Source organism: Taeniopygia guttata, chromosome 1, assembly GCF_048771995.1.
Source record: "Taeniopygia guttata chromosome 1, bTaeGut7.mat, whole genome shotgun sequence".
NCBI lineage: Eukaryota > Metazoa > Chordata > Aves > Passeriformes > Estrildidae > Taeniopygia > Taeniopygia guttata.
Window position 1 is genome coordinate 14,111,624 of NC_133024.1, and position 13,905 is coordinate 14,125,528.

The 13,905-nt window shown below is 42.2% G+C and overlaps 1 protein-coding gene across 3 annotated transcripts; it reads left to right on the forward strand.

Annotated features, from left to right (window-relative positions):
- Positions 1–4,522: 4,522 nt before the first annotated feature.
- Positions 4,523–13,573, forward strand: PDZK1 (PDZ domain containing 1). Of its 3 annotated transcripts, none has more exons than XM_072923640.1 (9): positions 4,523–4,605; positions 6,349–6,560; positions 6,853–7,093; positions 8,063–8,199; positions 9,395–9,590; positions 9,826–10,022; positions 10,527–10,721; positions 11,502–11,668; positions 12,748–13,573. In XM_072923640.1, exons 2-9 carry the CDS (start codon positions 6,351–6,353, stop codon positions 12,980–12,982), a joined length of 1,578 nt encoding a protein of 525 aa, XP_072779741.1. In that variant the 5' UTR covers positions 4,523–4,605; positions 6,349–6,350; the 3' UTR covers positions 12,983–13,573. The 3 variants fall into 3 exon arrangements, with proteins under 3 accessions (XP_072779741.1, XP_002191555.4, XP_072779740.1); XM_002191519.7 differs by having other exon boundaries at positions 4,528–4,605; positions 6,324–6,560; positions 11,502–11,795; XM_072923639.1 differs by having other exon boundaries at positions 4,528–4,605; positions 6,324–6,560.
- Positions 13,574–13,905: the final 332 nt, after the last annotated feature.

Sequence of the window (13,905 nt, forward strand, 5' to 3'; positions counted from 1 at the left end):
CAGTTACCCAGGCAGTGCTGCACACAGCCTGAGTGCTGTGCATGCACGTGAATATATCCAACCTGTGTACTGCCATTTACTACAACAAATCCACCAAAAAAAGTCCACTCAGCTTGCATAAGTCCTCCTTTTTAAGACCTTTGAATTTTTGCTGCAACAGAAATTTCCAGGTTTTTAACACCGATTTCAGTCTGACACGCAAAGGAGGAGCTCATAGTTAACTCAGTAGTAAATTCTGCACCTAAAAGCCCAAATTCATTATCAATACAGAACATTCTAGAGAAGAAAGCATTGTTCAGAGTTTATATTCTCCAGTAAAAGGGGCACTAGGGAAGACAATTCAATATTTAAAGCACAAAAGACCAAAGCCTGGGGCAAGAGGACTGCCACTGTAGTTCCTTGCTGACAGGTCCAGGGGATAGAGAATCTCTTTGCTGCAAACACCGGGACAGCAAATTAATTTTTCTCCCTCTCCTCCTTTTTAGGAAGATATCAAGCCCAAAATGCTCAAAGCGGGGGTATTCCCCCCTTCCTCTAGAATCCTGCAAACCAGTAGGATTGCAACATCTGCTTCCCCTCCTTTTTTTTTTTCTCTGAGTATCTTTACCATGTCAGAAGAATGTGGTCACCAGAAGAGAGAGAATTAATTAACACTTGTCTTTTTACAGGATGACTCATGAGTATTCATTTGGTAGCTCAAATGGACTTTGCCTCATGATTACAGAGGACTTCAGTGAACCAAATATTTCTATTACCAAGTCACACGGTGCTTTATAAAACAATTGCCAAACAAAAGTGGAAAAAACATAATTGGCAAAAGAAGAGGCAAAGGGAAAGGGCTGCAGTGATTTTCAAAGGCTTAAATACAGAAACAAATAAAGTATGCTTCCAAATATTTAACCATGAATTTTCATTGACTGCTTTGTTATGAATCCAAGGAAAGGAGGGCACTGCAAGGAGAGAAGTGAGCCTGTGGTCAGCAAGTCTAGAGTATGCAATAGGTGAACAAACACTATTTAGAAACCCTCATCATATCAATTTTTAAGGGAGGTACATGCTCCCAGGTAAGAAAGTGAGTCACCATAGCAAAGAAGGAACATTTTTACACCAAAATAGCCACATAAACCTTTTGTCAGCAGAACAATACTGGCAATGTCACACAGCATTTGAGAACCACTTTATTTTCAGGACCAAACATATGAAGTATATTCATTTAATTTTAGGGCTAGACACCATGTAATATTGTGTTAATAACAAAAGGCACCTTTTAGTCAACTGAACTTTGTAAATTTACACTCATATTAAAGATATACTTCACCTGTGAATTTGCTAAAGTCAGAGATCCCAGCAAGTACCAAAATTAAGAACAAAGGTGCTTCCCTCCATTCACCCAGCACACTGAGGAAACACTTACAACTACTAGAAAATGCTTATTTCTGACCATTTTTGCTAATACAGACAAGTTTCACAGAATTTCTTCTAACTAAACATGAGGAAAGCTTTGGCAAAAAACAATTAGAGAAAATATTTTGTACATGTTATCCCACAGGATAATACCATGACACTAGAAACAAAGGTTCATGTATCACTACAACCAGGATACAGTTGGAAATAAACATAATTTGGAGAAAGCAGATGCCCTAAGTCTAGTCCCTGTGCTAATAGAACCACACCACCTAAGTCACTGTTGCCAAATCCTGCAATATAGGAATATTGTAAATTAAGAGAGGTTTTTTTTTTTCAGATTTTACCACTGTTCACAGTGTTAAAAAGATATCTTCTCTCTCTTTTTTTTTTAGTTATGATCCTCTTTTTTGTAGCTGTATGAATATGCTTGAGAAGAAAAGGAGACATTACAAGCTGCCTTTACTCTGATTAATTCTCAAATAATTTTCAGTCTACTGATGGAAGGATAGGAAATTTTTTGAATTTCTGAGCTTCACTAACATTTTATATTCATGTAGCACCTTTTTCTTGGAAAAAAATCCTGTCGGGACCCAAAATTACCTCACTTGACTATGGCAGTGGCACTACAATTAAAAAATAAAACTTGGATCAGGCGCTGTTTCCTTGTGTGCTAGCCTGAGGTGCTTGTAGAGTTCCCATCTTGGCTGATGAGGCACTCTGATGTCTCCAGCATCCAGTATGACTCGTGTGAAAGGTTGCAGGTTTGACTTGTCTGGTTCCTACAACACTGGGGCTCACTTACTTCACTTCATGGGTTTGAAGTTGTACCAAAAGGAGCAACTCCAAGCCACAACAGCTTACAAATCCACTTAGGGTAAGTGGATTACAGTAAGGCTTTTACAACACCAATGACTGTCATGTTGCAGCACATTTGGGTTATGATCTCTTCTGTTACCTTCCCTTGGAATTTGACAGTCGGAGCAGACAGCTGGGGAAAACGCAGGTATTACTCCTAATAATCCAATTCCACAGCAAGTCAATGAGAGAAATAAGTAGATTTAAAGGTTTTTAAAATTGAATTAGATTTTTTAACAAGAAGTTCACACGGTCAGTTTAGTAATTACCTCGGTATCTCAAATTTAGAGGCTTCCACCTCTAAACACTAGAAACAACCCTCAGGTCAGTCCATGTCCATAAGTATATCCTGCACATGCTCAAGGATCATGGATAAGATATGCCCTTTGACAGGCTGACCCCAACCAACAGCCAAACACCCACCCTGACTCCCTTTCACACCCACCCTGACTCACTCCTCTCCTGCTGGATGGGGACGAAATAAAAGAAAGGCTAGACTTGTGCATTGAGATAAGGATAGCTTGATAGGAAAATGAAAGGAAAGCTGCACATGCAAGAAAGAAAAATGGGAATTCATTCCCTGGTTCCCATCAGCAGGCAGATCTCTAGCTACCTTTGTGGGAAGCCACACCTCAACATGCACAACAGCTGCTTGGGAAGACCACCACAACCACAAACAGCTGCCCTTCCTCCTCCTTTTACCAAGCTTTTAATGCTGAGCACAACATCAAATGGTGTGGAACATGGAATATCCCTTTGGAAAGTTCAGGTCAGCTATCACCACTGTGTCCCCTCCCTGTAGTCCAGGAGGAGTGAAGAAAAGCCACGAGAGGAAGAAAACCGTGCTCCTGAGCAGCCAAAAAAGTGGTGTGGTATCAACACAGTCTCAGCCACAGATGCAAAGCACAGCAGCATGAAGGCTGCCAGGGGAGAGTTAACTCCACCCCAGCCAGAACAGTACAGTTCCAACTCCTCATTCCACACCATTCATATCATGTGTGATCTGAGATATCAAAGTATCCTCTGTGCCACATACATTGCTTCATTTCTATGCCCTACTCAAACTTTTTCATTCCATCTATTTATCCTTCATGAAATTGCTTCTCACCAACACTTACAACTTATACTACGTACCAAAACCATCGTTACATCCAACAGCCAGGTTTACACATCCTCTATAACCACTATACCTTGTCCCTTGACATATATACAGATAATATTCCCCCATTCCATGCCCTCCCTCCCCCAGATTTCCATAAGAACAGTCAATTGCTTTGGCCCTATCTGTCAAGGGGCTCACTCAGGACAGCATCACATTGGATTGTTAAGCAACAAGACCACTTGGGGCGGGTGAGCACTGCACTCACACGGTTCCTGGTGAGGCTCATTCTCTGTTGGTTCAGATGATTCCTTGCTGTATTCCTTCCTACATCACACAACTCAAGTAATGGATTCTTTTCTGCCAGGGGTAAATCTCCTTGAGGTAGACAGCAGATTCCCACTTTCTCCTGCACCAAGTGCACCTGGGTTCCTGAGCAAAGACAATCCCACAAATGCACTTGCCTTTTCCCAAGGCAGAGAAACCCACACAGCCTCTCCCAGTGCACCTAGAGTGTAGCCAGTTTGCCATGCCTCACTATATTGATATCACAGACACCTCCCTCCACCTGCCCCAGGGAGATTGTACCTACGGGTCACTTGATTGCAGTGCATGTTTCACGTGTGTTAAGGCCTCAACAGTCAGGGCCCACCCCTCAATCACAAACCCATTTTTTTCAATGCATCTCTCCCAGGCATGGTCCCTGTCTTGAATTCTTCAAGTTTTTCCATACTGTTTTCTCCCCATGTCCCCATGTAGAGGAAAGTGGCTCAGTGGGCATCTGGCTGCTGGTCAAGGTTAACCTGACACAGCCTTTTATTTTTCCATCCAACAATGGGCATACAGATTTTAACCAGAAACTTCCTAACCTACAAGCAAATGCTGCTGGCCCAGGTCAATCCGGCACCACCTAAACCTGCTCACTTTAAAACATTTCTCAGAGCAGGAGAAGACTCTAGCCCAGACAAAGGTCAGGCTTGCCTCAGATGACCCCCTTGAGTGAGTTTTTGAGTATAATATCAGTAGGACAAAATGCAAAGCTAATGAGAAATGCATGTGATTAGCACTTCTGCCCCCAAGGACAAGATAGCCTATCAAGGTATCACACATTCAGTGAAACTTAGTTAAATAAATCATCTTTTAAATCAACCTTTACCCAATCAAAGTCCAGTCTTACTTATACGTACAGCTCAGGAGGAACGGCAAAAGAGAACTCCAGTGAAGGCTGCTCTACACTGATACAGGTAAGGAATTCCTTTTTTCCTAACCCCTTTTCCCTTTGAAAAGTTCTTTTTGCAAGACAAATGATTTTGCATGGATCAAAAGGTGTTGTATGCAGTGCATTGTAACCTTCTCTCCACTTCTAAATAAAGAAATAATTTTTTGCCATAGAAGCCTACTGTTTCTCCAGCTCTGTGTAGTACTGGTTTTGCATCTGGAATTATCTGGAATTATCACAGATTCCCAGTGTTTGTCAAGACAAGCTGCTTTGAATGGTCCTTGCAATTGATACAGTCTGATGTGTTCTAAACCATGTTCAAATAACAGGGAAGTTCATCCAAATATTAGTTAATGTCAGTGCAATACACAGAGACTCAAAAATGCTCAAAGCACTGGGCCATGGACTACAAGTGAATCATGATCTGCAGGCTGCATATCCTTGCAAGCTGAAATTCCTGTATTCTCCAGCTCCAGTGACATCTGTGCCAAACTCACCCCACACATCCATGCTATTCTATGTGCTGCCCAAGTAACATCAGCAGTGCAGCAAAGAGCCTGCGCCATGGGTAGCTACAGCAGTGGTTCTGCACTAAGCTGCTCTCACAGAAGTATTTGACTGCCAGCAGATCTAAAGAACAGACTTCTGTCAGTAAAGAGACAGGGAAAAAAAGTCTTTCCAGTAAAATAATAACCAAGGTTGCTAATTATCTGGATTTTTACAACTGGAGGAATTTGTCTTCATTTGTCTTGTTCCCCCATTTTCATGGATCTTTGGCAGGACAATGTTTGGGAGATGTTCTCTGGTCCCACTTGTTATTTACTTTCTATATGTGGTATTCCTGCATGACAAACTTCACCCAAACCACAGTTTCTTTACATCCCAGAGCATTTTAGGTAGGAAGGGACTTTTAGAGGTGGCCTGGTGCAATGTCCCATAGAAAACAGGGCCGGCTTAGATCAGGTTGCTCAGGGCCTAATCCAGGTATCTCCAAGGACAGAGCCTCTCTGGACACTTCTAGTCATACCTGACTGGCTCCAAGAGGAAAAGCTGTTCTTATGAATGTCTGGTTGGAATTTCCCTTGCTGTGCTGCAGCCTGTGTCTGTTCCCTCTCATCCTCCCACTGTTTATTTCCAAGAAGAGCCTGGCTGTGTTCTCCACACAATCCAGTTAGGCAGTGGGAAGATATCAAGAAGATCTTCCCTTTAATTTCTCTTCCCAAGACTGAACAAATCCAGCTCTCTCAGCCTCCTTAAATAAGTGTTTCAGAACCAAAATTCCCTCTGTGAACTAGCTCAAATATGGTAATTACTTGGGGAGATCAAAACTGGGGATAGTACCCACATGTGGCCCCCCAAGTGTCAAAGGGAAGGGAACAATCCCTTAACTCCATTCCCTTTTCCCAAAACTTAATTTCCTTTTTAAGACTTAATCCTGGTATTACACCCTTTCCACAATCCTTACTATGTTTTCAGGCAGGCTTTCCTCATTTCAGTTCTGCATTTTACTTAACTTCATGTGAGATACAGAGAGAAAAAAAGCAAAGAGGGTCAGAGATTCTTCTCGCTAGCCTTGTTAACTAAACTCAGCTTTGCACAGCTGGTTTTTTTGGGGCCAAAAACCCAAACCAACCAACCAAAAAAAAAAAACCAAAAAAACACCCCAAGAATTCTGAAGCAAACCCTCTTGATATGCAATTAGGGGGAATACACCCTAGGTAAGCTTCCTGTTCTTACTCACAGGTGTTTTCTCCATCCTGTGTAGTAGAGATGACTCCTGCTCTGCAGCCCCGAGAATGCACAGTGAGCAAGAAGCCCCAGAAGAAATACGGCTTCTTCCTGCGGATCGAGCAGGACACGGCAGGGCACATCGTGCGGAACGTGGAACGCAACAGCCCGGCCGAGAGGGCTGGCCTGCGGGATGGAGACAGAGTGCTCAGGGTCAACGGTGTCTTCGTGGACAAGGAGGAACATGCACAGGTACAAATCTGTTCAGGCTGGGATCCACACCATGCCCCAGGCCCACAGCTGCTGTGTGAAGCTTTTTCTTCCAGTTTTTATGGCTAGGAAAGCCAGGAGCAGAGTCAACTGCTCTGAGTATCCCCCTGCATCATTCATTACCCACCATGGGCATGGAATGTCTTTGGAATGCCTCCCTAGTGCATGAGCAGGGGGTTAGACAACAAAAGCAGTGGACAGTGCAGCTTTTCCTGGTTAAAGTTTTAGCTCCATCACTCCAGTGCCTGCTTCCATTTCCCCTTGTTCATACCAGGTGGTGGAGATGGTCAGAAACAGCGGGAATTCCGTCGTGCTCCTTGTTCTGGATGACGCATCCTATGAAAAGGCACAAAAGGAGGGAGTGAACTTGGAAGAGCTGGGTCAAAAGGCATCCACAGGACAACAGCAGGAGCAGCAGTGCCCACCATCCATGGTCACTGCAGCTCCACAGCCCCGGCTCTGCTACCTGGTGAAGGAGGAGACAGGCTACGGCTTCTCCCTGAAAAGCACAGAAGGTGAGAGCATAGAGAGAAGAAACTGGAGATAAAATATAAATATGTATATATTTGGCTGCAGGGACAGAGGCAACCACAGTTGCATGGGGGCTAGTGGGGAGACACCTGCTCTTGCTAACAGAAAGAAAGTGAGGAGTAGCACGATGAGTTCAGATTTATCTCCAGAACACTTCTGTACAGCATATTCAACACAGGTTTCCTTGGGACCATGCTTCTCATGAGGTAGAAAACAGATGGAAAAAAAAAAAGAGAGAAAAATAATAAGCTATTTTCTGCTTGTTATTTAAGCCCACTTAACAAAACCAAACTAGATACACACTCAATGTGCTATGTTAAGTCCTGTTCCATTCCTCAAAATCACCTCAGGAATCAGCACATGAGGTTCTAGACAGCTGTAAGAAATATTTTTCCTGATTTGTAAGTTAATTTAACTAGAAAGGATTTTGAACCTTTCCCATATATGCCTTTTTTCCAAGGCCAGTCAACGGAAGAGGGAGGTCTTCTGGAAAGCACCACCTCTAAAGAGCCCTCTAAAGGCTATTTAGGAATGCAATATAATTGAGAGACCAAACATAGAAGGCTTCCAAACACAGGAAATTATGAAACGTATAAAACAACAGTAAAAGCAGCTTCTCTCTTCAAAATAATGGGGGAAGAGGAGGATGGGAGGGAGCAGGACTCAAATCCCTTTCAACTATGTTAATCAGCCCTTTTTCACCCCTAGTAGGGAAATAAAAACCATTTTGAGCTGCAGATAGTGAACTAATATCTCCCTCTACCACTGAAGGGATTTTTCCAGGCCAGAGTAAGAGACAGAGGAGTGTGTGTGTAGAAGGTTTGTGGTGCTCCTGTATGTGTGCAAGCAGAGACCATGAGTCTCTGAGGACATCAGTGCTGAGTTTCCTTAACCACTATATTCAGGCCTATTGCAGTGACTTGCCCTGTGTAATGAGTTTTCATTTATTTTAGGACAGAAGGGGTTGTTCATAGTAGAGCTTTCATCACAAGGAGCAGCTGCAAAGGCTGGTGTCCAAAATAACGATCGCCTGATTGAAATCAATGGAAAAAATGTGGAAAATGACACCCACGAGGAAGTGGTGGAAAAGGTATCGATTTATCTTCTGTTCTGGCCTACTTTTACAGCAACATATCAGGGTTACTGAGGAGGCCAGGCTGGCTGATTTAAGCACTTCACAGTAAATCTTGGGAGCTGCTGTTCATGCACCACCAGCACATCAGTGTAGCCCTCTGCGCTGGCTGGGTTATCAAGCAGCCTCTTGAACTGCCTCTCAATGAACATGGACATCAAGACAGGCCAAAGAACTTTAAATAACACAAGTATACTGCTGCCAGAAACCCTATTAAATGAATTCATTTCCTAGAAGTCCTGGAAATGCTGCTAATGGCAGGAGGGCAAGTCATCAAACGTGGTTTCCAGGTCAGGAAGAGGGAAGCCTCTGATGACAGTCAGCATAGAGCAGGGAAGATTTCATGATTTTAGACAGTAGTCCCCTTTCTCCTGTGAAGAAGTCCGAAACTCATGAAATTTACTGTGCAAGTAATTTCACTAATTGGCTGCAAAGAACATTGCTAATGAGGCTTCCAGCTTTTCGCTGTTGGCACTGCTAAAACACAGCTGGAGCTGAAGAGATTTCAGAGAGCCACGAGACTCCAGCATTCCAGCAGCATTCAGTGCACATGGCTAACTATGGAATCGTGCAACACGTGTTGCTTTGAGCTACAGCTGCTACACCACCACCAGAGTGACACTGGTTAAGATGAGTAAAAAGAGCATCCATCAGAATAGAAAGAACTAAGAGAAAGACTTGGAGAGGTTGAACAGACAGGGGAAAAAAAAAACTCACCTCAGAATCAGTAATACAGGGAGACAGAAGAGGATCATGAATGACAGAAACTTGAAACTCCTGTCACTGTAATCTAAAACAGTGGTATAGATAAGTCTATATAGCAGAGTTTCACACCTAGAATAGCCAAACACCATCTACTCAGGCTCCCTGGATTCTACAGCACTGTATGCCACCCCCATGGGCCTCCACAGGTAATTCCCTACAGGTCAGGAACACAGTATGAAATATGGAAAATTTTCTCATTCATTACACGCCCTTGATTTTGTCATGGTCCAGGTATCTGACAGGAAAAGAAAAATCAATTTATAGTAGCATGGCGTGGACTAACAGCACCCAGAGTCCGCTATGTATCAGTGCACCAGTTACCAAATATCCCCAATTCCCATGTGCTGTTGAAGGGGTGACATCTGAGACTGTACATGTGCTGTCACAGGTAAAGAAGTCTGAAAATCATGTTATGTTTCTACTTTCAAATGAAGAAACAGACCGCTATTTCACAAGCCAGAAGATGGCACTGAGCAAAGAGAGAGCCAGCCTAAGGTTACTTCCCCTCAAACCACGACTTATTGAGATCCAGAAAGGAAAAAACGGGTATGGATTTTATCTACGGATGGAACAAAATACTGGTGGTAAGATCCAAGTTAACACACTGACCATGACATTTGCTGTACCATTTATTCCTATATGATGTTTGCAGCCCTCATTCTCCTTGGTTTCTTACTGGCCATCTAGGAGAAATCTTCAAGGAAAACAGCCTCAACCTGAAGAGCAATTCTGATCATTTACATGTGCCACACTTTTTAATGTTTTTAAAACTCACCAAGCTCTGCTTTCACAGCAATCTTTCTCCCCTTCTTATCTCAGACCATGTAATCAAAGATGTTAATTCTGGAAGCCCAGCAGCTGTGGCAGGTCTAAAGGACAATGACATCTTAGTGGCTGTCAATGGCGAGCGAGTGGATGGGCTGGATCATGAAAGTGTAGTGGGAAAAATTAAGCAGTCTGAGGAAAGAACCTCCCTGTTGGTGGTGGATAAGGAAACCGACAGCATGTACAAGCTGGTAAGAAAATGCAAACTACTGCTAGGAATTGATAATTTATCACAATGAAACAATGAAATGCTCTGACACTTTCAACTCGCAGGAAACGTCTAAGAGACACCTGTATTCCAGCACCTCCACTTACACTGGTACAGACAGTCACTGAACACCCAAATCTTTGGACTCTTCCTGATTTGTTATAGATACTATTGGAACAATTCTAATACATCACAAATATATCACAATTCAAATACATCACAAGAAAGGTTAAGGTCTGCTGTTAAGACAGCAAATTCAGAGCTACGTGACTGTGTAACCATTTATGAATAACAATCATAAATGATTGTTCCCTTCTCACATAGATCAACACTGTAGATTTCCACTCAGAATAGGGAAGAATTCTTCACTGCAGCTAAAGTCTGAGTTGTTAACAAAGTTTCAAACAAAATATGTTGAGCATGAGATCCTGAAACAGATTTCACAACAGAAATTTTTGTTTTAATGTAATTTTTTCACTTCTTTCAGGCTCAAATTTCCCCTTTCTCATACTACTACAAAGCACAGGATTCAACCCCAGCTAAAATGGAGGAAAGAGTGGAATTGCACACTGAGCAGCAAGTGAACCACAAGCCAAGGATCTGCAAGATGGTGAAAGGACCTAATGGATTTGGCTTCAGTTTAAACATGATCAAGAACAAACCTGGATTGTTCATCACTGAGGTATTAATGAAGAATGAGGAGCAAGGAGAAGCTCAAGTAGTCTGTCGGGCAGCTTCCTTCCCTCCATATCCTGCAAACAAATACAAGAAAAGCCACAAAAGTCTCTTTTCCAATATTCTCAGATCAGAGCTAGAATTGTTTAAGTCAACTAACATTGTTGACCCAAGATAAAAAATGAGCAGCAGAAAACTTTCCTTCTTCTGTTAGACATCTAGAGTAGTCAGATTTTGCATAATTTTTGATTTTATTCCTGAGTCTGACCCACTAAATTTAGACAGAATTGGTTTTTACTGTAGAAAAGCTTAATTATAGAAGAGACACCTTTGCCCTACTTCTACCCACCTTCTCTGAATTCCACAGCTGGTAAAAGCCAAACTCATCCTGTCCCAAATTCCATCTGTAACTTCAGCTTTCTTGAGATAAGGGGTTCCACTCATTACTAAGGGATCTGTGAATTGTACTAAATGTTGAAGTTATTGGACAGAGACCTCCAAAGAGTTAGAAAACACTTTTTCTACTTGTCTTCATGGTTCTACCATGCCACATTCCTATAAGGTAAATCTATCAAGATCAAGAAACATTTTAAAATCTCAAACTGATGGGCTCTGTTACACATCTCGGCCCACTGCCCATCCCAATTCCTTCCTGCCCCACGAATCTCCCCTTCCCCACAACTTATTCACCATCCTCCAGGGAAAGCAGTAACACAGCTCACCCCACACAGCTGTTCAAGCATCTTTCCAAGCTTTATGCCAAGATGCTTTGAACTCCCCTCTGCAGGTACAAAGCCAGGGACCAGCTGGCAGAGCAGGTGTGGAAAACAACGACTTCTTGGTGGAAGTGAACGGAGTGAACGTGACCAACGAATCCTACAACAAAGTGGTGGCAAGGATCCAAAGCACTGGGGACAGACTGACACTGCTGGTGTGCAGCAGAGATGCTTACAGGTACTTCCAAGGCCAAAACATTCCCATCACAGCCTCCATGGCAGATTCAGACACTCCTGAGCCTGCTGCTCACACAGAAAATCATCCACCAGAGCCAGAGAGGAACTCACCTGAGCCAAGGGAAAGGGTGAGTAATCCTGCATTAGGCTGATGCTGAGGGATCACACGGGATAGAAAAACCACTTTTTTTTTCAGGTAGTAAGTTTTCCAGAGCTAGGATTGTTAACTTGAGCCTGGATTTTTGCAAGTTATTAAAAGGAAAGTTGTTAATTATCACAACTCTTCTTTTCCCCACACATAATACAGATGAGTATCTTTAATGCAGTATTTAAAAATCACACAAAGAACTCACATATAAGAGATTTTATGGAACAAGATAATTCAAATACAGTAATCCCAATGATGGGGAAACAGGCAATACAATTGTGGAAGTGGAGGGGAAAGTACTTAAATACACAAAAAAAACATAAACAATGTTTGTGAAAACCACATGAAATATTTCAAAATTGATCACTTTGGAGAAGGAACAGGAAGTGATAGGTTATGATGACATTTTCTACGCAGTGTGCCAATTTCAAATTATTTTACTCACTTCATGCCACTAGAAAGAATCTAAAGTATGACTAAAGTCAGAAAAGCAAGAAGGTGTTAATTCTTGAAACACTTTCAACCCTCTGTGGTCAGCCTTAAATATTAAAATGTTTATTTTCTGATCATCCAAGAGACAGACAAGGTAGAGACCAACAGTGTTTCCCATTTATTTTTCATTACCCTTATCTGCAAGTTTTTTCAAGAATGTCTTAGTCCCCAAGCTGCATTTTGCAGAAGTTAACACTACTTTTAAGTTCAAACTGAGCACCTATGGGAATTCAACAATAGAACACCTCTTTTGAACAAATTTCTCTCAAAATGTACTTAACCCAAAAACCCTTCAACAACAAAAATGGTATTTGTTGGTTCCTTCTGCCATCTAAACAAGTGTATGATTAGTGCAGATGAAAACAGGAGTCTGCAACAGTGCAGACTATCAAACATGTTTACAAACTGAAAATAATTACATCTTTGTTACTCCTCTGCAGGCAGACTCATCCTCCTCCTCACAGTCAGCTGCCTCCACAAGAGCTGACAGTGACAACAGCGATGACACAAAGTTGTGAAGAGACAAAACTATGCCAAGAACAACAAAAAAGAAACCTGCCAAATATTTTCTTCAGTTCTTCTTTGCTATTCCACCTCTCAGAACTTGGTTATTCCAAGGAGTACCAGAACCATAAAGGACTGCAAACTCTTGCTGCAATAAACACTTCAGTGTAACTTGCATCCATATAGAACTCTCCTCTACTGGCACACTTTCTGCCTTGTGAAACGGGCACTCCCATCACTCACTTCTGAAAAGGCTTAAAGAACTGCAACTTTATAATTAAGTGTTCTGCAGCAGAAGCTGGAAATGTTTTATAGATTCGTAAGCATCTCAGGCTGTTATGGATAAGCTCTTAATTAAGAGCAATTGATTTCTGCCCATCTCCCAGGAAAGGCAGCTCTCCCCCTAATCCAAGTCCATCACCTCAATCTCGGTGGCATCTCCGCTTACAGCAGTGCAGCTGCTCTGAAATGGCATAGCCCAGGTACTCTGTGCATTATGATCCTTTTTCCTGCTAACATTGCAGAAACTCCTTCCAACATTAAGCTAACTTTGTAATTCACAACTCAAGATGTTTAATCACTATTTTGTATGCTCTGCATACAGCTGTGGATTAGAATAGTGTATGTCATTCAGTCTAACCCCAAGTCACCACCATGCTGTCCTGAATGTGACATAAATTGTTCTGTAATACTGCTGCTGTGCACTTTGCTTCCTTGCTGTACACCTAAGACAATACAGAAATAAATTGTTTAGAGTGGTTATTTTCCTCCCTCCAAGCCTTACTCTCACCAGCTACAATTTATGTTCCAGAACAATTATAAAACAAAGCCTCAGAGTGGCCATGGGAACCTAGAAGTTAAAGTCACAAGAATAAAATTCCTAACGTACAATGTAAATAAGGCATGATCTTCAACTCAACATTGAACTCTTCCAAATAGGAACCCAAAACCTCAGTTCCACTTATGCGGAGAGAGAAAAGAAAGTTGACATTCAGTAAGAGAAAGCAAATCTCCAGTTCCTAAGGATAGTAGGTACTAGTGGTACACACTAACATACACTACATACAGAAATGGAGCTCTCTCCACTCCACTCC